We start from the raw sequence: 22,324 nt of genomic DNA, 5'->3' as shown, positions 1-22,324 counted from the left end.
CACTGTCTGTCACTGTATAACCACGTGCTGACGTGTTTGTCTCCCCGACTAACGTGGAGGCCCCCTGAGGGCAGGGACTGTGGCCTGTTCTCCACTTTATTACCAGAGCTGGACACAGCACCGGGCACCTGGTGAGAGCTCCAAGCCATCAGTTGAATGAATGAGTAAATAATAAAGCAGCGAACATCCCCGGGACAATCAGTGCTATCAGACCTCCCAAACCAGCTCCCACGTGGGCCCAGCTTTCTTGAAAGACGAAAGGAGCATCCTTCCCCCGAATGAAACAAACCCCAGGTCATGCCCACACCGGGACTTCTCTCCGTTCATACCCGCTCCTCCTGCTACCCTGGCGGGCTCAGTCCTGACCACCTTTCTCTCTGGAAATGACCCAGCGCTCCTTGGCTCAGAAAACCAGAGCTCCACCCTGGAGGGGAGCCAAGGTCACAGCCTCACATTTCAGGGGCCGGGTGGAGGGGCCCTGAGCCCTCCGTACGACTCTGCCCTCTGGCCATAAGCCTGGTCCTTCAGAACAAAAACAGGAAGAGCGCAGAGGCCTCTGGGGCCTTGTCGTGGGCCCAGGAGCCTAGGTGAAGCCCGGCCAGCCTGAGACCCAAGACAGCGAGGAAGCAGCAGGTGGGCCAGGGGTCAGGCCAAGGACAGGGAGTTTGGGGAAAGACAGCTCTGCCCCCTGGCTCTGGAATCTCAGACCCTGACTCCCACATCTCTATCTCAGAAGGCCACAAGGCTGCTGCCAGTCTGAGCCTCAGTTTCCACAGCCATCAGAATGCATGCCACAGCTGCCATGGCTGGCTACATCTACCCACCCTCCAATCGCCTAGGACAGTGGTCGGCAAACTCATTCATTCGTCAACAGAGCCAAATATCAACAGTACAACGATTGGAATTTCTTTGGAGAGCCAAATTTTTTAAACTTAAATTTCTTCTAAACGCCACTTCTTCAAAATAGACTCGCCCAGGCCGTGGTATTCTGTGGAAGAGGCACACTCAAGGGGCCAAAGAGCTGCATGTGGCTCACTAGCCGCGGTTTGCCGACCACTGGCCTAGGATGAAGGAGCCCCATATTCATCTGGGGAAAATCCAGCCACAGCTTTCAGTCACACTCAGTGGCTTTCTGAAAATAAATAAATAAATAAATACATCCGAGTTTCCCAGCCGGTTCGGAGGCTGGGGGGTGCCAGCTGATTCGCGTGCACTTCACTCTGGTCCGCAGCAGGGCCACGCTGACTCGGGAATTTAGCAAGCGCGTGTCCACAGCAGCCATTCCATACGCGGCTTCTCAATGAATGAATCAAGCGACAAGATGAGTTGTGTCTATAGGGATCCCAGTGATCAAGTCGGATAAACGAAAACCTCGTTTCGCAATCGGGACGCGTCGCCAGGCTCGCATTCCCCTCGTCCTCTGATACCACAGGCAGACACGTGGCCAGAACACACGTTTAGACCCTTGTCAAGCTCAGGACTTCGCCACGGCGCCTTCTGAGGGAGGCCATGGGGATCTGGGTAGGAGGAACATTAAACCTCTTTATTTCTTTTGGAGATTATCTGTCCATTTCCCCGGGCGCATTCTTTCAAAATAGAACAACTCCTCAGGAAAAAAAAAAAAATTGAACAATCTTCATTCCATAAGTTGGCTGTCACCAAATTTCTGCAAGGGTATTTGGCAGAAGCATTCCTCTTTCAGTCTTGCTCCATAAATACTGAACAAGGAAAAGCATTGCCTAAGACAGGCCTGGCAGCGGAATCTGAGGAAACCTGTCAGTTCTGGGTCACGTGTCCCTGAAGGCTCCTGGTGACTGTGAGTCTCTAGCTCTCTGCTGTCCTGCCCTCAGCCTTTGCCCGCAAAGCGGTTCCTTGGAGCTCCCACCCGCTGGTCCACCCCAGGGGCAGCACCTCAGGGCAAGGAAGGCTCTAGCGCTGTGGAGTCCCACCTGGGTGCCTTTAATCTAAGGAAATGCCTCCTAAAGCAAACCCACGGAAAGGAGAAGAAGGGGTTAGCTATTTCCTTCGCAAAAGAAGTGCCTCATTTTTTCTTGAACTCCATTTAACAGATGGGAAAACTGAGACCTGGAGAGGTTAAGGAATGTCACCAATTTAACGCAGAAGAGGTGGAGCCAGGGTGTTTTCTGTTTGTTTGTTTGTTGTAAATGTATCTACAATGGACTTAATGTAAGAAAATGTGACTGGCACACACTTTGCCGCGTGTCCTTGAACAGGCAGAGTGTAGGATGCCTGAACAAGAGGTGGATAAAGGTGACTTGCTTACCAAACACGGCATGCATGCAAAGATCACAGGTCTACCGTCAGAAGGTCTGGGTCCGAGCCCCAGCTGAGTCACTGATGAGCTCATCACGGGCCTGCTTTGCTTTTAGTTTCCTCGCCCAGAGACGGAGAGCGTTAATCAAAGCAAGCCTTGCCTTCCTCTCGGAATGACTGGGGAAGTCGGATGAACGGGGAAGTTGCAGGAACCCAGGAGAGTCCATCCAGAAGTCAGGTGACCCTTGTATGTACACATGTATGAAAAAAGCATTGCCCGGAAACCTACCTGCAGCCACCCTTGCTCACACTGACCCTATTTCCTCTTACTAAGAAGAGGATCCACTGGAATGCGAGGGATTTCTGTGAATCAGCTCGAGCAGAATGTGCGTCGCTGGTTTGATGACACGTGATTGGCGGTCCCAGTCAGCCCTCTCTCGGTGCCCTGGGACAGTCACACAGGCCCTAAAACGATGACCTCATGTTTACCAGACCCTAACAAGGTGCTTGGCGAGCCCGGAACACTGAACACATTGTGAAGAGACAAAAGGAACACCTCCCCACAGGACAACAGGTGTGGCAGGCGTGAGAAATGAGAGATGTGGCCACGCGGACAAGAGCTGCTGACGCTCCTCCTCACGTGCCCCGGGCTGCCCGGGTCTGTGCTGCGGGGAGGAGGCCCCTCTGAGGCCAGCGGGCTGTCCCCTGCGCTCCCCCCATTTTTTACCCTGACATTCATCTATTCTAGAAGCTGAATAACCCCTACACACTCTGACCAAAGACGATCATATGGCTGAATAAATACAGGGATGATCACAACAATCAAAGATAATAATAAAGAAAACCAGTACCGAGAAAGCTCTGGGTGGATTCACCGGGCTTGTCAGAAAAGCCAGCACCAGGAAGGCGCTATACAGAGCACGCCACCGGGGCACACAGTACAACGGGAATCAGCCTTGAGTGTGCGCCAGAACCAGCCAGAGCGCACGAGAAAACACAGGAACCCAGGACTGAGCGTGCACCAGAACCGGCCGAGCGCACGAGAAAACACAGGAACCCAGGACTGAGTGTGCGCCAGAACCGGCCAGAGTGCACGAGAAAACACAGGAACCCAGGACTGAGTGTGCACCAGAACCGGCCGGAGCGCACGAGAAAACACAGAAACCCAGGACTGAGTGTGCGCCAGAACCGGCCGGAGCGCACGAGAAAACACAGGAACCCAGGACTGAGCGTGCGCCAGAACCGGCCGGAGCGCACGAGAAAACACAGGAACCCAGGACTGAGTGTGCACCAGAACCGGCCAGAGCGCACGAGAAAACACAGGAACCCAGGACTGAGCGTGCACCAGAACCGGCCGGAGCGCACGAGAAAACACAGGAACCCAGGACTGAGTGTGAGCCAGAACCGGCCGGAGCGCACGAGAAAACACAGGAACCCAGGACTGAGTGTGCACCAGAACCGGCCAGAGCGCACGAGAAAACACAGGAACCCAGGACTGAGCGTGCACCAGAACCTGCCGGAGCGCACGAGAAAACACAGGAACCCAGGACTGAGTGTGAGCCAGAACCGGCCGGAGCGCACGAGAAAACACAGGAACCCAGGACTGAGTGTGCACCAGAACCGGCCGGAGTGCACGAGAAAACACAGGAACCCAGGACTGAGTGTGAGCCAGAACCGGCCGGAGCGCACGAGAAAACACAGGAACCCAGGACTGAGTGTGCGCCAGAACCGGCCAGAGTGCACGAGAAAACACAGGAACCCAGGACTGAGTGTGCACCAGAACCGGCCGGAGCGCACGAGAAAACACAGAAACCCAGGACTGAGTGTGCGCCAGAACCGGCCGGAGCGCACGAGAAAACACAGGAACCCAGGACTGAGCGTGCGCCAGAACCGGCCGGAGCGCACGAGAAAACACAGGAACCCAGGACTGAGTGTGCACCAGAACCGGCCAGAGCGCACGAGAAAACACAGGAACCCAGGACTGAGCGTGCACCAGAACCGGCCGGAGCGCACGAGAAAACACAGGAACCCAGGACTGAGTGTGAGCCAGAACCGGCCGGAGCGCACGAGAAAACACAGGAACCCAGGACTGAGTGTGCACCAGAACCGGCCAGAGCGCACGAGAAAACACAGGAACCCAGGACTGAGCGTGCACCAGAACCTGCCGGAGCGCACGAGAAAACACAGGAACCCAGGACTGAGTGTGAGCCAGAACCGGCCGGAGCGCACGAGAAAACACAGGAACCCAGGACTGAGTGTGCACCAGAACCGGCCGGAGTGCACGAGAAAACACAGGAACCCAGGACTGAGTGTGAGCCAGAACCGGCCGGAGCGCACGAGAAAACACAGAAACCCAGGACTGAGTGTGCGCCAGAACAGGCCGGAGCGCACGAGAAAACACAGGAACCCAGGACTGAGCGTGCACCAGAACCGGCCGGAGCGCACGAGAAAACACAGGAACCCAGGACTGAGTGTGCGCCAGAACCGGCCGGAGCGCACGAGAAAACACAGGAACCCAGGACTGAGTGTGAGCCAGAACCGGCCGGAGCGCACGAGAAAACACAGGAACCCAGGATTTCCAGTCAGTCACGATGTCAGTGCTGGTCTGGAGACCACAGTTGAAAAATCACTGTCATGGTAAACGAGCCAGAGCTGCCAGGCTGTCATTCTCACTGGGGGGACTTCAGATCCTGATTCACCCCCCCACACACACACCCACCCCCAACATGAGCCTTCAGGAAACTCTTGATGGGAAATGAACTGCCACCCTCCCTCCTCTCCTCCCGTCCCATACACACATCCGTGCTGCTATGGATGACAACAAGCCATTCCGGATAAGTATTTCCCAGGACCGAGTCCGGCTCTCACCTGTGCACAAGATGATTTTGCAAAAGGAGCGAGTCGTGCTGCAAAGCAAAGAACAGGGCGGCGCAGGAAGAAGGCTCGGGGGTCCAGGTCTCTGAGCCTGCGCACGGTCCCTCCATCCTCAGTGATGAGAGTGCCCCTGGGACCGGGCCAGCGAGAAGCTGTGACCTGCTTTCTCCTCACCCGTGTATCCTGACACTCTGTCACCGTGCGCTGATTCCCATCCCCCACCCCCAACTCACTTCGTGTCACCAAACGGTTACGGGGCCAGCCTCATCCACAACCCAGGGCAAAGGAAAGCAGCGAGCCCCCACCAGCAGCCACCACCTCCGGAGGAGTTCTGACCTGAAAGGGACCATAAAAACATCTCTTTCCTTCCCAAAGCTGATTGCATTATACAGTTCACTATTTTATTAACAGCAGGAGTTACTGCTACAATAATATTGTTTCGTTTTACGGGGGCTTAGCGGAAGTTCCTACAGAGAACTCTGCTGTGAATAATGCGAGCTCTGTGATAAGAGCCCATCCCACAGCCTCTCCTGCGGGTCAAGTGGGAAAATGTGGCCACTATTCACCTCACGTCCCTGTGACCTCCGCTGGCTACGGGACAGAAGAGGTTGCAGACATTTGGGGCTGCCACTGTGGGCCTGAAAGCCAGCTTCAGGCTAAATAAGGAGAAAGAATGAAGGGTGATTCATTCATGGCATTTTGGTAAATATACACCACGCATGTGTTTGCAAATACCTGGTGTTTAAGCTGATTTTGTGCACACAAATAGGCCTATTTAGGGAAACAAATGACTTTCCCGCTCACAAAGAAAAAAAAAATCGGACTAGTTCTTTCTCACATGCAAAACTGAGCTATAGTCCCCAGGCTCTGAGGGCCTTGTGGGTATACACCCACGAAGACTTGAGTCAAACAACGTTCTCCAAAGCAGTAACACCAAGACAATCTCCACTCGCCCACAAACTATGAATTGGCCTCGGCTATACCACGTTCATGAAACGGACCATAATCCCAGGCAGCTGTATTCTGAAAGCTGTGGAGCAGAAGGAGACCTCAGCCACGGGTAACAATACTGGCTGGGGCCTGGAGGGCACTGATTAAATACCCTGGACCTCTTCCTACTCTCCACCCCCAAAAGTCCACTCTTGCATGCACCCCAACACCTGTGGCGGTTCCTGTCCTCACCTGTTCTCCAGAAGCGTCATGCACACCACCTCTCGCACCCCAGGGTTGTTGGCCTTCTCCAGGGAACAGCCCTGCAAGTTCCACGTGGCCAGCCTCAGCACAGGCCGCCCGTCCCTGGCGCCTCCGAAGATCTCCACCGAAGGCCGCGTGGAGATGATCTGAGGGGGCCCACCGGGCGGCAGGTCCAGGTCCTCGCTCTGCAGGCTCAGGGAGGTGGGGCTGGGGTGAGGCTTGGCGGTGAAGGTCAGGCCCCCGTTGGTGTGGGTGGACGGGGGCCTGGACCGCTCTGCGAACACTTGGTGCCGGATCCTGTCCAGGAAGGCGGCGTTGATGCCGCCCGTCTTCACCAGGTCCTCCACGCTGCGGAAGGGCCCGTGCTCCCGGCGGTAGTCCACGATGCTGGCGGCCATCTTCTCCGTGAGGCCTCGGACGCTCAGGAGCTGAGCCGGGGTGGCCGTGTTGATGTTGACGCGCGGGGTGAGGGGCATGGCGGTGGGCAGGTGGTGGGGCTGCTGCTCCGCCAGCAGGTCCCGCCGCGTGGAGCTGGGAGAGTGCTGCGCCGAGCTGCCCTTGCTGCTCACGCAGATCTCGAACTTGACCTGCTCCAGCTTGGTGGCGCCCACGCCGCTGACCAGGGCCAAGTCCTCCACCTTCTTGAAGCCGCCGATGGTCTCGCGGTACTCCACGATGCTGCGCGCCACGGCGCGCGTCACCCCCGGCAGGGTCATCAGCTCCTCCTCCGTGGCCGTGTTGATGTTCAGCCGCTCCTGGTTCACCAGGATGTTGCTGAAGTTGCAGGCGGCGCTGAACTTGCGACTGTGGGACAGGTCCGAGGGGTCCCGGGGAATGGAGCGGTGGCAGCCCAGGGTGCTGCCCATGACCGGCCAGGCCCAGGGGCCCACGGAGGCCTCCCCACCGCAGAGGAACGGTCTGGCCGGGAAGGAAGCCCAGCAGACCTGACCGGCACCGAAGGGCGTCCAAAAGTAGCTGTCCCTTGGCCACCTGGAAGACAAACGCATCAGCACAAGTCAACGGAACCGGTTCCTCCATTCGCACTCGCTCTCCCTACCTAGAGCTGAAGTTCTTCACCAGGAGTCCCGGCTGCCGGCTGCCCTTGGCCCCGGAACCCGCGGGGAGGCTGGCCGCCGTGGGCGTTCCTCTGGAGAGGTCCGGTTTTATCACATTGGGACCCAAAAAGGCCACAAGTCTCTCCTCTTGGGAAGAGACCTATCCCATCCGCCCACACCTCCTGTTCCTGCCCGCATTCCGTCCTCACTAGTGCGACACGGAGGTGTTCCTCGGCTCCCACCAGACCCGCCGCCTACCCCGCGCCCCACCTCTCGGCGCTCCCCTGGGGCGTCCTTCTTCCACCTGCGGCTCCACGGCCGGAGCCCAGCCCCGGACAGCGCTGGGGCCCTGCCTCCTGCCCTGGCGCCCGCGCGGGTGCGGGTCGGGGCCGGGCCACGGGATCCCTCCCACGCCGCCTCGGGCCGCGCGTCCCGGCTCTTTCTGCGGGAGGAACTCTCCGAGTCGCTCTCCTAGAGCCGGCAGAGATGCAGGGCTGCGGGGAGGCAGCGAAGGCAGCGAAATCCGCCCGCCGCCCGCGGCTGCACCGTCTCGCGGCTGCACCCGGGCTGGCGGCGTCGCCGCAGCTGCGTTGATCCCAGAAAAAAGTCCCGCGTTCCAGTCGGACGCAGGATCCGCCAGAACCGCATCCAGCGTCCCGCACCAGCGCCCCGGTCCCGCTCGCCGCCTGTGTCAAAGCCAAAGTCCGGGCCCCGCCGCCCGCGCCTCCGCCGGCACCACGGCCACGCCTCCCCCCGCGCGGCAACTCCGCCCCGGGACTCCCAGGGCACGTGGGGGCGGGGCCAGCGCGCGCGGCGGGGGCCGGGGAGCGCGGAACCCCGGAGCGCGGGGGCGGGGCCCTGGAGTGAGAGAGGAGGGGCGCGGAGTGAGGGGGCGGGGCCACGGGCGAGGGGGCGGGCCGAGTGCCTGTGCGGTTAAAGACGGAACTCGGGAGCTCGGAGGCGGAGCTATGGCGGGAGGGGCGGGCCTCGGGGGGCGCGGAGGTGGGACTTGGGACCTGGGGGGCGTGGCCTACGCCCTGTCCTTTGCAAAGGGTCACCTGGGGGCAGTGGCGGAGTTCCTGACTTGGGGTTGCCACCCTAGGCCGAGGGCGGCTGTGCGGCTGGGTGGCTGTTTAGTCTCTTCCCCGAGGTGAGGCCTGGGCGGCTGCTTTTGGCAGGCGGAGCCCCACAAAGGAGAGGGGCGCCCAGGGACCCACACTACCCGGCCTCTCTTTGGGGCTTGGGGCAGAGTCAGGGCAGCGGGGCAGGAGCCTCCCTCAGTTCTACAGTTAAACCTGAGGATGTTCGAGAGGGGACGGGATGGGGTCTTTTCAACTTCTGTCCCCCACTTTCGGCCTCTTTTCTTCCACTGGAAAGAAAATGCCAGTTGGAAATGAAGGCTGCTTCCCCAAATTCAGAAGTTTTGGGGTCATACCACAAAATGACAGTGAGTTAGAGATTAAAGATCCTGCTGCTTTACACTGGACACACAGAACTAGAGTATTCAATCAAACAAACCGCGCGGTGACCGTGAAAAACTTTGACCCTGGTCGTCTAATGCTCTCTGAGGTCTCATCCCCAACCAGCGTCACTGCTTTCAAGTCCCCAGGCCAGGTCAGCAGAAACAGTCACTCTCAGGGAGACGTGTGAAATGAGAGGCAGCTAAGGCTCGCAAAATGCGATTGCCTTTGAGGTACAGTCCCCTACTGTGTGTTCTAGTGGGGACTCTTAATTGCAAGTGACAGAAATCCAAGTCACACTACCTCAGACAAAAACGGGGGGTTTCCTGGTTCTGGCGTGGAAAAGTTAGGGAGTAGATCCTTTCTCAAGCATGGCTGCATCCAGCTCAAATGATGCCATCAGGACCTGCTCCCACCCGCTCCATCTATCAATTTCCACTTGCCCCCTCCCCATGCTACACTACATTGTGCCCCTCCCTTCTGCCTGTAATTAGGTTGAAGTAAGAAAACAATTGTTTAGGAAAAGCAGGAGAATCCCTTTTAGAGGAGGGAAAAGTCTTTGTGGAACAGAATGCCTTGCTGAGCTTTTGTGGCTGTGGGTGGGCAGCCTGGGGTCATGGCTAGTTGGGTTAGAAGTAGAGAAACCACTTATTTTATGTCCAAACCAGGACGCTTTGGAGGGTCAGAAGGCCACTATTAACTTCACTGGCACAGCAGGCATGATCTGGTCTTATTCCCCGTTAAGCTGAGCATGCGCACCCCTTGGTAGAAATGAAACCAAGAGGTACCTCAGCTGTGGTGCATTAAAACAAACAAAACCAATGATGGGGTTAAATTTTAAATGCCAGAGCAAGGGTTGCGGAGCAATTGAAACCCTCATGTGTTGTTAGTGGGGGTGTAAGATGGTACAACCACTTTGGAAATCAGTTTGGCAGTTTCTTAAAAAGTTAAACATACATTCGCCCTTCGACCCAACCATCCCATTCCTAGATACGTAACCGAAGAGGAAGGAAAGCATGAAATTCAAAGACTCGTACGTGACTAGGAGACTTACTTGTTAGAGGTAAGATCCAGAAACAACCCCAATCCACCACAAATTGTGGTAAAACCATACAATGGAGTACAACTGAGCAATAAAGAAGGCTATTAATATAGACAATACTGAAGAATCTCCAAATCATACTGAATGAAAGAAGGCAGGCCAAAAGGAAAGAGAAGAACATTATGTGTGATTCCATTTATACAAAACTCCAGAAAATACCAGCTAATCTGCAGAGAGAGGAAGATCAGCAGATGGTTGGAGATGCGATGGAGGGAGGCTTGGATGAAAAGGGACACGGGAAACTTGGGGGTGGGGGGGTGTGGAGATGGAAATGTTTGCAAGGTCATGGTTTCATGGGTATATGTATGTCAAAAGTGATAGAATTGTACACTTTAAATATGTGAGGTTTAGTAGACTTCAATTTACCTCAATAAAGTTGGGGAAAATCTTCAAAAAGTAAAAAGGAACACTCTCTGAGCCTAATAAAAAAGAGATGGGTTTATTTTGGGGAGGAGTAGGTGACTGAGGGTGAAGAGGAGGGGTTGATAGGGAGCAAAGGATGCCCAAGAAGTTGAGTCTGGAGCTCACAGGGGTCCAAGAGTCACCTCATTAACATAAAAGACCACTTTGTCACTCTCAACACGTAAATTCCAAGTGTTTGGGGAGCTGTGAGCCCACAACTGTGGATGAAAACCAAATATTTTATGAAGCACAGTGTTGCAACGGATATAGCAACCGACATTTACCTAATTAGCAATTAAAACCGTGGGATGCTCCAGTGGCCTTGTAGTCCTGGTTTGAAAAGTAATGATAATTTTGACTTTTAAAAAGCTTATAACGTCGACACTTTGAATATTCAATTCTTTCTTCTTTCAACTCTGAGTGATTGGTCTCAAAATGATACCAAACTTAACAGACATCATCATACTATACAGAAATGTTCCTTTGCATAACGTAATATACTGTTTTTGTCTGGTTTTGGTATTAGGGTAATGCTGGTCTCGTAGAATGAGTTAAGGAAGTATTCCTTCCCCTTCACTCTTCTGGAAGAAATTGTAAAGAATTGGTATTATTTTCTTCCTTAAATGTCTGGTAGAATTCACCGGTAAAACCATCTGGGCCTGGTGCTTTCTGTTTGGGAAGGTTATTCATATTTATTCCATTTCTTTAAGAGATATAGGCCTAGTCAATCTGTCTATTGTGTAAGCTCCCTCCCCCAGAATGAAGTTTTTAAAGTGAGTTAATAAAAAACAATTCCGTGAGACAGTTTGCAGCTGGGAAGGGCAGAGATCCCCCCGATAAAGAAAACAACTCCAAGACCATGTGGATTCCTGCAACAGAGAGGAATTGACAGGTCTGCTCCAACCACGAAGACAAGAGGAGAAACAGTCCAGAGATGGAAGACGCTGACAACGCCTTGCCACGCTAGCAGTCAGCAGCTGTGCGTCACAGCAGGTTGCCTAGGACCAAACCAGAGAGGGTCGGACCTGCATTGCCACCATGTGCCCACCATCCAGATATCATTGCTGACATGTACACTTAAGGAACTGTTTGACATTGAAACGGGAACTCAGAACTGTTGGACATGGAAATTGGGACTCAAACATTTTTTGTTATTATATGTTTATTTCTAGTCTGCAGAGGCAAGATTTTTTAAAGGAATGAAATGGGGAAAAAAATAGATACAGAGGCAAAGAAGCATTGAACAGACTGTCAAACTACAGCAGGAAGGCAGGGGAGGTTGCGGGGCGGGGGGGGGGGCTGTAAGAGATCAACCGAAGGACTTGTACGCATGCATATAAGCATAACCAATGGATACAAGACACTGGGCGGGGCGTGGGGGGGCAGGTAAAGGCATGTACTGGGGGGAAGGGGAGGCCGGGGGAAGGTCAATGGGGAAAAAAAAAAGGAGACATATGTACTATTTGTAATACTTCAAACAATTAAAAAATAAAATAATAAAATAAAATAAAATAAAATAAAAAATAAAAAACAATTCCGTGACAATATAGTAAATACAAAGAATTGTGTGTGTGTGGGGGGGGGGGCGGGGAATCCCCATTTAGGTTCTATTTGTCTGTTTGAAGATGCGTTAGCCTACCTGCCAAGGAGTCGCTGCTGAGACAGGCAGAGGAGCCGATTTCTTCTGGTTAGATACATGGATGCGGAGGAAGAAATAGCTTCCAGTCATTCTTACGTGCCAACCTGCATCTGTCCTGGTTTTACTAACGGGCTTAGCATCAGCCCCCACAATAGAGACCAACCCCAGTAAAAAGCAGATTCTTCCACTCACCCCTCCCGTGGAACCCAGAGTGTAAATTCTTTCTCCGTCAGTGAACTTGACCTTCTCCCAGGGAAGTGGAATGAAACCTGGACAGTACCGGTCTGAGTGCCTTTGCATCGTATTCCTCCTTTAAAGTTCATAGTCTCCCGACGGATGTTTTGTTTCATTTCACGGCTGACAACTGAAGGCCTTTGTCATCTCCCCGACACGCTAAATGCCTTTCCAAATGGCACTTGGTTTCTTACGGAGCATTTGCCTGGAAATTGTCGGAGCAAAGTCCCAACAGAACGAGGAGGCTCCATTTACAAGACCAAATGGAGAGCATTTACCATCAGAGGCGCTGTGTTGTCACCCTCCCCCCGCCAACCTCCAGGATTATTATTATTATTACAGAAAATAATATTCATTAATCTTTAAAGTAATACGAGTATGACCATCACACTTAGGAACTCCGGCTCCTGTTGGTTTTATTCATTTCCTCTTAAAAGCAACATTTCCAGTTAGTTTCAGGCTTCCACTTCTTCACAGAACAGTGTATTCTTTCTTGTTTATTAAATTGGGGGTTTTTGAAACATCCTTCTTGGCAAAGCGCTATGACTTTGTTTTCTGAATGTCTAATCAGGAGACTTCTCTTAGCACAGGATCCCCCAGAGTCAGAAGAGGGAGTGAGGCAACTTATTTCTACTTTAGGGTAAATCAAGGCAATGCCCTGGACCCCTGCACTTCTGGGGGTGGGGGTGGGGGTGAGGAGGCGCCTCCAGCCAGGCCATGTGTCAGGGTGAGGCCCCTGTGCACCTATGGACAGCAGGTGCATCTCACCTGCCCTGCCTCCCACGTTAGGCTCACCTGGCAGCAGCCCAGTGCCCACTGTTGACTTCATGCCAGGTTCAAGTTCATGATGCACTTTCTGCTCGTCACCTTCTCTTTCGGCCTTTCGCCATTTCCATGGGTGTTCTTTTAAAGCCCCATTTCTCCTAAATAATGGGAAACGTAATGTCTGATAAGTCTAGTCCCTGACCTCACAGCCCCACTTCCAGGAGTGACTCCCTTAAGAAATAACCTCCGAGGCCCTAGAGAGCATCCCCCAAAGTACATGCCGTCCAAGGGGGTGAGGACGAGGAATTTAGAAGACACAGAAGTATGGGAAATTGGATCATCCCCCGCCCCAAACCTTATACCTTTTAGCTATATCCTCAAATCCTCTCATTCCTACCCCTTCCCCAGCCCAACAAGTTAGTACTAATCTACCTTCTGTCTCTCAAGAGTTGCCTATTCTGGACATTTCATCTAAATGGAATCATAGAATATGAGCCTTTGTGATCAGCTTCTTTCACTTAGCATCACGTGGTCACGGTTCACCCACATTGTAGCACGTATCAGTACTTCACTCCTTTTCATGGGTGGGCTCCACTGTGGGAACGGGCCACACTGGCTTTCCCCCTCATCAGCTGATGGGCATTTGGATTCTTTCTATCGTTTGTTATTATGAACTAGAGGCCTGTTGCATGAAGATTCGTGCAATAGGCCTTCCTTCCCCTGGCTGCCGGCACCAGTTTTCCTCCGGCACCCGGGACCCAGGCCTTTGCTCTGGCCGCTGCCTTCCGTCTTCGCTCCAGCGGTAGCGCCACTCCTATAGCTCCCTCCGCCCCCGCCCTCCCCCTCGTAGCAGGTGTCCCGCCCCGCCCAGCCACTCTGCGCCTGCATGCGTGCTGCCCAGAGGCCTGGAGCAGCTGGGGGGCAGGGCCACCGCCATCTTTGTCAGGTTAATTTGCATACTCACTCCTGATTGGCTGGTGGGTGTTGCAAAGTGATGGCCAATTTGCATATTTCTCTTTTATTAGTGTAGATAATGCCGCTATGAGCATTCATGTTTTAGTGTAAACATAAGCTTCCTTTCTCCTGGATATATACCTAGGAGTGGAGGTTCTGGGTCATGTGGCAACTCTGCTTAACTTTGTGAAGGTATTGCCAGACCCTCCCACACAGTGGCTGCCCCAAGTACACCCCCAGCAGAGTGTGAGGGTTCTTATTTCTCCACATTCTCCCCAACGTGCCTCTGTATCTCATTGTTGCCTGTAGCCATCCTTGCTGTGTGAAGAGGTCTCTCACTGTGGGTTTGCTCTGCATTTTTCTGATTACTAACGACACTGAGCATCTTGTCCTGTGCTTACTGGCCATTTGTGTATCTTCTTTGGTGAACTGATTTCTGTTTATGATTCTACTTTATCTCCTTGGTGGCTTATTCGCTGTAAATCTTGTATCATTATTTTAGTGGTTGTTTTAGGGTTCACATACATCCTTAACCTAGCACTATCAACCTTCACGTGAGATTATCCCACCTCATGTATATTCAAGAACCTTCCAAGCATGCACTTCTATTTATCCGCTCCCCTTTTGTGCTGGTGTCATCACTTCGCTGGTTAAATTAGATGCTCTCTGACCGACTTATTTCGCTTAGCAAATACCTTAATCAATAAAGAAAAAAATTTACATAAGATGGTTTACCATTTAAAAAAAAATTAGATGTTCTCCTCTGTGCAGTTTACCTGTGCTCTGCGACCCAGAGGGGATAGGACTTCCCCTGGGAAGCGAGAAGAAGGGACATACTTGGGCTCATTCTTTCGCATTTTGCATTGTTCCTGGAGGGCAGGCCTGGCCCAGCTGTCGGGCTCTCCAGAGGGAACATGAAGGGCAGAGCAGACCTCGGAAGGGTAGGGGTCCTGTCCATCGGCATCCCCAAGGCTCCTCCACCAGGTTCCTGATTCTCCTGGCTGCCTTCCTCAGATCCACACCCTGTGCTGGATTCATGACTAATAAGTCTGTCAGCTGCAGGAATTGTATGTGAATAGGGTGGAGCGACAGGGAGACCTGGGCTCAAATACCAGCTCTACCACTTACAGGTGCGTAACCCCAGGACAAGACACTAAACTCTCGTGAGCCTCAGGTTCCTCATCTATAAAATGGGAATAAAAAGCCTCATCTCAGAACGTCACTAAAAAGATTAAATGAAGTGACTCAGGGAAAAGTGTCCAGCCTGTGACATTACAAGCGCTTCATTAATATTTTTATCCCTTCTGTATGCCTCACTGTCTGCAATTGCTAATTATATTTCTACATTCTTTATGTTTCTCAAACACTCAGAATTCATCGAGTCTTTCTCCTCTTCATACCCTAAAGATTCTAGTGAGTTAAATATTTTTATGGGCTTGTCACCAACTCCCTACTTTTCCATTTATTGGGCAGACTCAATGTCAGGGCACCGAGCCTGCCTCTTTTCCAAAGCTAGCTATCAACCCCATAAGGATCAGCTCCCTGAGGATGGGCAGGGTGCCTCAAACTTGGCCCTGTGGACCTTTGGGGCCAGAGCATTCTGCGTTGTGTGGGACTGTCTTGTGAAGCAAAAGATGTTTAGCAGCACCCATGGCCTCTACCCACCACAGGCCAGTAGCACCCCCTCAGTTGTAAAAACCAAAAATACCTGCTGAAATTGCCAGCTATCTTCTGCGGGGCGGTGGGGGGGGGGGGGGCGGGTGCAAAGCCTCCCCCAGGTGTGAACCCCGGGGATGGGATTGGTGTCATTCCCTTCTACCCGTGAGAAAGCCAGAACTCAGAGAGGTCAAGGGCTTTGCTCGGGGTCACACAGCTACCAAGCAGTGGGGGCAGGATTCCAGGAAGTCCAGTTGGCTCTAAGCCCCGCATTCTGCTGACTCGGGGGCGTCCTCTCCTCTGCAAATACAGCCTCAAATGCCTTTGACATCGGGCCCTAAACTCTGCCTTTTGTGCCGAAGGTGCCTGAACTCTGGACTCTTCCCTCTGAAAGCCAAGAATGGGTGCTGAGGGGCGAGATTAGGCCATCACTGCTCACAGACAGGGCTCCGGGGCCACAGGCAACACGCTACATGCCCCTGGCACCGGCATGCTTCTCCTTGACGTGAGGGTGTTATGGTTGGAATCATGTCCCCCAGGGATATGCTGAGCTCCTGGCTCCGGTCCCTGTGAATGGGATCTTATTTGGAAATGGGGCCATTGCCTGCATGACTGAGTTAAGATGAAGTCATTCAGATGGGCCCTGTCCCATTACGACTGCTGTCCTTATAAACCAGGAAATCTCGGACACATTCAGCAGGAAGGCGGCCACGGGAAGGAGGCGCAGAGGTTGGGGCGATGCTGCCACAAGCCCAGAAGCCCTTGGAGCGTCCAGAAGCGGGAGAGTGAGGAAGGGCCCCCCCCCCACCCCCCCAGAGGCGCCGCAGGAGCACGGTACTGTCCACACCTTGATTTCAGGCCTCCGGCCTGCAGACCGGGGAGCGAATACATTTCTGTGGTTTTAGCCAGGAAACCACTGCAGGGGAGTACTCCCCCCATCCTCCGGTCGCCCTGAGCACCCCAAATTCTGATTTGGCAGCGCTCCTCGCTCCCCAGGCAGTTAGCATATCTGGCCATTAATCAAAGTCAGGAAAGATATGTAACTTTCCTACAATAAGCTCACAAGTTAGATTGTGCCTCCCCGTAATCGCGTGGCGGAGATATGGATCTGGCAGCGGAGTGACGACTCCGGGACCTCCTGCACAGCAGCTGCCCGCACGGACGCCTTCCCGGATTGGCAGCAGCAGGGACTCGGCAGGGCAGTGCCTTATCTTGCCTGGTAACAGGAGGTACCATACCGTCCCGAGATAAGGAGGAGCGACTTCGTAGCATCTGACTCAGTGGCCTTGGTCTCCTGCAGGTCACAGATAAACAGACGGAGGGACGTGAACCTTAGCCAACCACGAGGAAATGAACACTAGACAGGAAGCGAACAAAATCAGCCAGGATCATTAAGAATCCAAAACCCAAAGCCATTTGCTCCAGGCGAGGAAACAGGTAGCAGCAAGTGCACTCACATGTACACTGAGATGCTGCAGGCTAAAGCAGCCCTGAGAAGCCGGGTGTATCCCAAACAGGTCTGTCACCTGGCCCAGCCACGCCCCAGAGTGGGATCCAGGTTTAAGGACTGTGTGGACAAGCAGTCCTGGGGAGTGTTCGCTAGTATAATCTCCCTCTGGAGAGTTCATAAGGCCCATGAGCATATTAAAGACTTTGACCCCGGCCAGTGTAGCTCAGTGGTTGAGCATCAGCCTATGAACCAGGAAGTCAGGGTTCAATTCTTGGGCAGAGCACCTGCCCGGATTGCAGGCTCGATCCCCAGTAGGGGGCGTGCAGGAAGAGGCCAATCAATGATTCTCTCTTATCATTGATGTTTCTATCTATCTCTTCCTTCATCTCTGAAATCCTATCTAATAAAGAGGTAATATGCAAATTGACCATCACTCCAACACACAAGATGGCCGCCCCATGTGGTCAAAGATGGCCACCCCCATGTGGACACAACATGGCCACTACAAGATGGCCAGCAGGGGGGCCAGGCCTGCAAGAGAGGGCAGTTGGTGGGGGACCACGCCTGCAGGGGAGGAAGTTAGGGGTGACCAGGCCTGCAGGGGAGGGCAGTTAGGGGTGACCAGGCCTGTAGGGGAGGGCAGTTAGGGGTGACCAGGCCTGTAGGGGAGGGCAGTTAGGGGTGACCAGGCTTTCAGGGGAGGGCAGTTGGTGGGGGGGGGGACCAGGTCTGCAGGGGAGGGCAGTTGGGGGTGACCAGGCCTGCAGGGGAGGGAAGTTGGGGGGGGACCAGGCCTGCAAGAGAGGGCAATTGGGGGGGACCAGGCCTGCAAGAGAGGGCAATTGGGGGGGACAAGGCCTGCAGGAGAGGGCAGTTGGGGGGGGGGGGGGACAAGGCCTGTAGGGAGTGGTTTTTGGGAGGGACAAGGCCTGCAGGGGAGGGCAGTTGGGGGTGACCGAGCTGGCAAGGGAGGGCAGTTAGGGGTGACCGGGCCAGCAGGGGAGGGCAGTTGGGGGTGACTAGGCCTGTAGGGAAGGACAGTTAGGGGTGACCAGGCCAGTAGGGGAGGGGAGTTAGGGGCAATCGGGCCAGCAGGGAGCAGTTAGGCGTTGATAAGGCTGGCAGGGGAGTGGTTAGGGGGTGATCAGGCTGGCAGGCAGAAGCGGTTAGGGGCACTCAGGCAGGCAGGCAAGCAAGTGGTTGGGAGCCAGCAATCCTGGATTGTGAGAGGGATGTCCAACTGCCCGTTTAGGCCCGATCCTAGTGGGGTCAGACATCCCTCGAGGGGTCCCAGATTGGAGAGGGTGCAGGCTTGGCTGAGGGACACACACACCCCAGTGCACAAATTTCGTGCACCGAGCCTCTAGTCAATTATATAATTACTAGAGTCCTGGTGCACGAAATTCGTACACCAGTAGGTCCCTTAGCCTGGCCTGCACCCTCTTGCAATCTGGGACCCCTCTGGGGATGTAGCAGTGCTCGAAGTGGCACGTGGCTGGGGAGGAACCTGAACCAGGGCAGGGCGCCATGCCACTCCTGCTCATTCCGGCCCCACTGCACCTGCTGCCACTGTGCTTGCCAGCCATGAGCCTGGCTTCTGGCTGAGCGGTGCTCCTGCTGTGGGAGTGTACTGACCACCAGGGGGCAGCTCCTACATTGAGCGTCTGCCCCCTGGCGGTCAGTGCGCATCATAGCGACCAGTCAACCAGTAGTTCAGTCGACTGGTCATAATTGTCACTTAGGCTTTTATACACTGAGTGGCCAGATTATTATGATCTCTGAACGCATAATAATCTGGCCACTCAGTGTGTGTGTGTGTGTGTGTGTGTGTGTGTGTGTGTATATATATACATATATATATATATATATATATATATATATATATATATATATATATATATTATGAGGCCCAGTGCATGAATTCGTGCATGGGTGGGGTCCGGCCAGCCTGGCCAGGGGGAGGGGACATGGGCGGTTGGCCGGCCTGCCTGCTGGTCGAACTCCTGGTGGAGGGGACAATTTGCATATTAGCCTTTTATTATATAGGATAGACACTGCGTGGCCAGATTATTTATGCGTTCAGAGATCAGCATAATCTGGCCACTCAGTGTATATATAGATATTTAAAAAAATTTTTAATTTTTTAAAGATTGAGAAATTCTGCTGGAAAGACACCTATTCAAGGCCTCTCGGGGGATGCAGTGCAATGCACCTCGGAATATGAATGCATTCTGGCCCGTCTGTTTTGCAGACTGTGAGGCTGAGGCCCAAGAAATTAGATGCCCTCTCAAAAGTCGCCCAGACAGAAAGTGACCTTGTGTGCCTGGACTGGGATGTTCAGATCCCAAACCCAGTGCTCTTTCTACGTTTTCGTTTTCCCATTAATTAGTTTATTAATAAACATTTGAGTGTGACCATGTGGGGATGTGGGAATATAAAAATGAAGAAGGCAGGCCTTACCTTGCACGTCATTTGCTATTTCTGGAATAAATGAGCAACAGAATAGCAAGCGGTGGAAAGGTTGTGGGGAGGGAGGGAGGGAGCAGCTGACTGGGATGAATATAGAACCAGCCAGTCTGGAGGTTTCAGATTAGGTTACTGCTGTTCTAGGAAGTCCCATCATCGGGACCCATTGTCCCCACCACCCACGGCCCCTTCAGAGAGGTGGCAGCCAGAGTCTGGCTGCCCCGGGCCACCCGCTAGCCTGGCTGAGCTGATGGGTTAGGGGTCCCAGCCGCAAGCTGCCAGACCCTTAGAATACACTGGCTTCCCCAACATGAGGTGTCGGATCTGATTTCTTCAAATTGGAACTGGGGGCGACAGAAAAGGCAGTGGCCTGGGAGGCTGAAGACAGTGGAGCATCTGAGGAGAGAGTGTGGGGGAGGGAGGGTACTGGAGGGTGGAGGGCAGGGGACTCCAGTCTTGGTTAGTAAAATTATGGTAAAATAGCCGAAACCGGTTTGGCTCAGTGGATAGAGCGTCGGCCTGCGGACTGAAGGGTCCCAGGTTCGACTCCGGTCAAAGGCATGTACCTTGGTTGCAGGCACATCCCCAGTAGGGAGGTGTGCAGGAGGCAGCTGATCGATGTTTCTAACTCTCTGTCCCTCTCCCTTCCTCTCTGTAACAAATCAATAAAATATATTTTTTAAAAAAATTATGGTAAAATACACGTAACATAAAATGTACCACGCTGACCATGTTAAATGTCCAGGTCAGTGGCATGAAGTGCATTCACACTGTTGTGCAACCATCACCACCATCACCCCAGACCTTTCTCTTTATCTTCCAAAACTGGAACTCTGTCCCCTTAAACATTAACTCCCCATCCCTCCCCTCCTCCCGGCCCCCGGCATCCTCCATTCTACTTCCTGTCTCTGTGAATGTGACTCCTCTAGGGACCTCCTAGATGAGGAAACCCAGGACCTGTCCTTTTGGGACTGGCTTATTTTGGTTAGCTAACATCTCCGAGGCCCATCCACGTAGCACCATGCGTCAAACTTCCTTTTCACGGCTGAGCAGTATCCCCCTGGATGTACAGATCATATGTTCATCCATCCACAGACGTGTGCTTACGTGGCTCCCACTATGGGCTATTTGAATAATGCTGCTGTGAGCATAGCTGCACAATTTCCTCTGTGAGACCTTTTCCCAATTCTTTTGGGGGTCAAGACACCTGCCGGGGGTGCAGGAGGAAACGGGGGGCTGCCTAGGGCTGAGATGCTGCACACTCAGCTGAGGTCCAAGAAGGTGGGGTGACGGTGGAGCTCTTCCTCTGTGTTTTTCTCCTGGTGCCTAAGGTTGGGGGGCTACCTCCCAGCCCACACCACAGGGAGCCTCTGTCCAGGCAGAGACAGATCTGCCTGAGGCACTGTGGCCAGAACCCTTGCTTCCCCGCCCTTCCCCACGCTTTTCCAGCGGGCTTTCTGGAACGTAAGCTCCGTGAGGGCAGCGGTGGTTCCATATGGGTCCCTCACCCATTTCCAGCACCTGCTGAGATCCTAGCACAAAAGGCACCTTTTACTCAAATGACATTTGATAAGTCATTAACACTTTATATATTAAATATATATATATATATATATATATATATATATATATATATATAGAGAGAGAGAGAGAGAGAGAGAGAGAGAGAGAGAGAGAGAAGATTTCAGAGAGGAAGGGAGAGAGAGAGATAGAAACATCAATGATGAGAGAGAATCATTGATTGGCTGCCTCCTGCACCTCCTACTGGGGATGGAGCCCACAACCTGGGCATGTACCCTGACCCGGAATTGAACTGCGACCTCCTGGTTCATCGGTAGATGCTCAACCACTGAGCCACACCGGTCAGGCATCATTAACACTTCAAAGTTAGTTCAATCACTATGTTCTTGTTTCTATCTCCCCCCCATAAACTTCCACCTCTTAGTTTTTTATTTTCTTTTTCATCACCCAGGGTTCATAGTTTACATTAGGGTTCACTCTTCTGTGCGTTTTGACAAAGGTATAATGACATGTATCAGCCATTACGGTGTCCTAAGTTTCACTGCCCCAGGAATCCTCTGTGCTGCGACGGTCCACTCCTCCCTCCCGCAGCCCCCACTCCTGACAACCACTGAGCTGCCCTGTCTCCGCGGTTCTGCCTTTTCCACGTCATCTCGTTGGACGCGTGCAGTAGGTAGCCTTTCAGATGGGCCTCTTCCACTTAGTCCGATGCATGTGAGGGTCCTCCGTGTCTTTCCAGGGCCTGAGAGCGCATCTCTTTTTGGCATCGAAGGCTCTTTCATCGTCTGGAGGGGCCACAGCTTATCCATGCACCTACCGAAGGACACCCTGGATGCTTCCACGTTTGGGCGATGGTGAAAAAGCTGCCATAAACACCTGTGTGCAGGTTTTTGTAGGGACCGAAGTTTTCAGCTCCTGAGAGCAAACGCCAAGGAATGTGACTGCCGGATCGCGCGGTCAGAGCGTGTGTACTTCTGGAAGGAACTGCCGACCTGGCTTCCAAAGTGGCTGCACCGCCCTGCGCTCCCACAGCAGAGAGGGAGTTCCCATCGCTCCCGTGCTCTCTGGGTTTTGGCTGCTCTCATAGGTGTGAGTGGCAACATCTTGTTTTCATTCTCAGTTTCCTGACGGCCTGTGATATGGAGCGTCTGCTCATAGGTATAGTTGCCATCTGTATGTATACCCTTCGGTGAGGTGTCTGTTCAGACCTTTGCTCGTTTTTGGTGAGTTTTAAGAGTTCTTTGTATGTTTTGGAGAACAGCCCGTTATCAGCTATGT

The 22,324-nt window shown here is 53.3% G+C and overlaps 1 protein-coding gene across 2 annotated transcripts in view; it reads right to left on the bottom strand.

Moving 5' to 3' along the window:
* Positions 1-8,097, bottom strand: part of EEPD1 (endonuclease/exonuclease/phosphatase family domain containing 1) — a 74,358-nt gene extending 66,261 nt beyond the window's left edge. Inside the window, exons 1-2 of one of the 2 annotated variants that reach the window (XM_080666295.1) lie at positions 7,668-8,097; positions 6,331-7,332 (exon numbers count right to left, since the gene is read on the bottom strand). In XM_080666295.1, the coding sequence (XP_080522421.1) occupies positions 6,331-7,208 (878 nt within the window). In that variant the 5' untranslated portion in view covers positions 7,209-7,332; positions 7,668-8,097. Of the gene's footprint in view, positions 1-6,330; positions 7,467-7,667 lie in introns of those variants that run through there. The other variant, XM_080666294.1, reaches the window with a different exon arrangement.
* Between the last annotated feature and the right edge of the window lie 14,227 nt (positions 8,098-22,324).

The sequence above is a fragment of the Plecotus auritus genome (genome assembly GCF_963455305.1).
Source record: "Plecotus auritus genome assembly, chromosome: 4".
In the NCBI taxonomy this organism is placed as follows: Eukaryota; Metazoa; Chordata; class Mammalia; order Chiroptera; family Vespertilionidae; genus Plecotus; species Plecotus auritus.
Note: the sequence above shows the minus strand (reverse complement) of the source record. Positions and strands in the feature narration are given on the sequence as shown.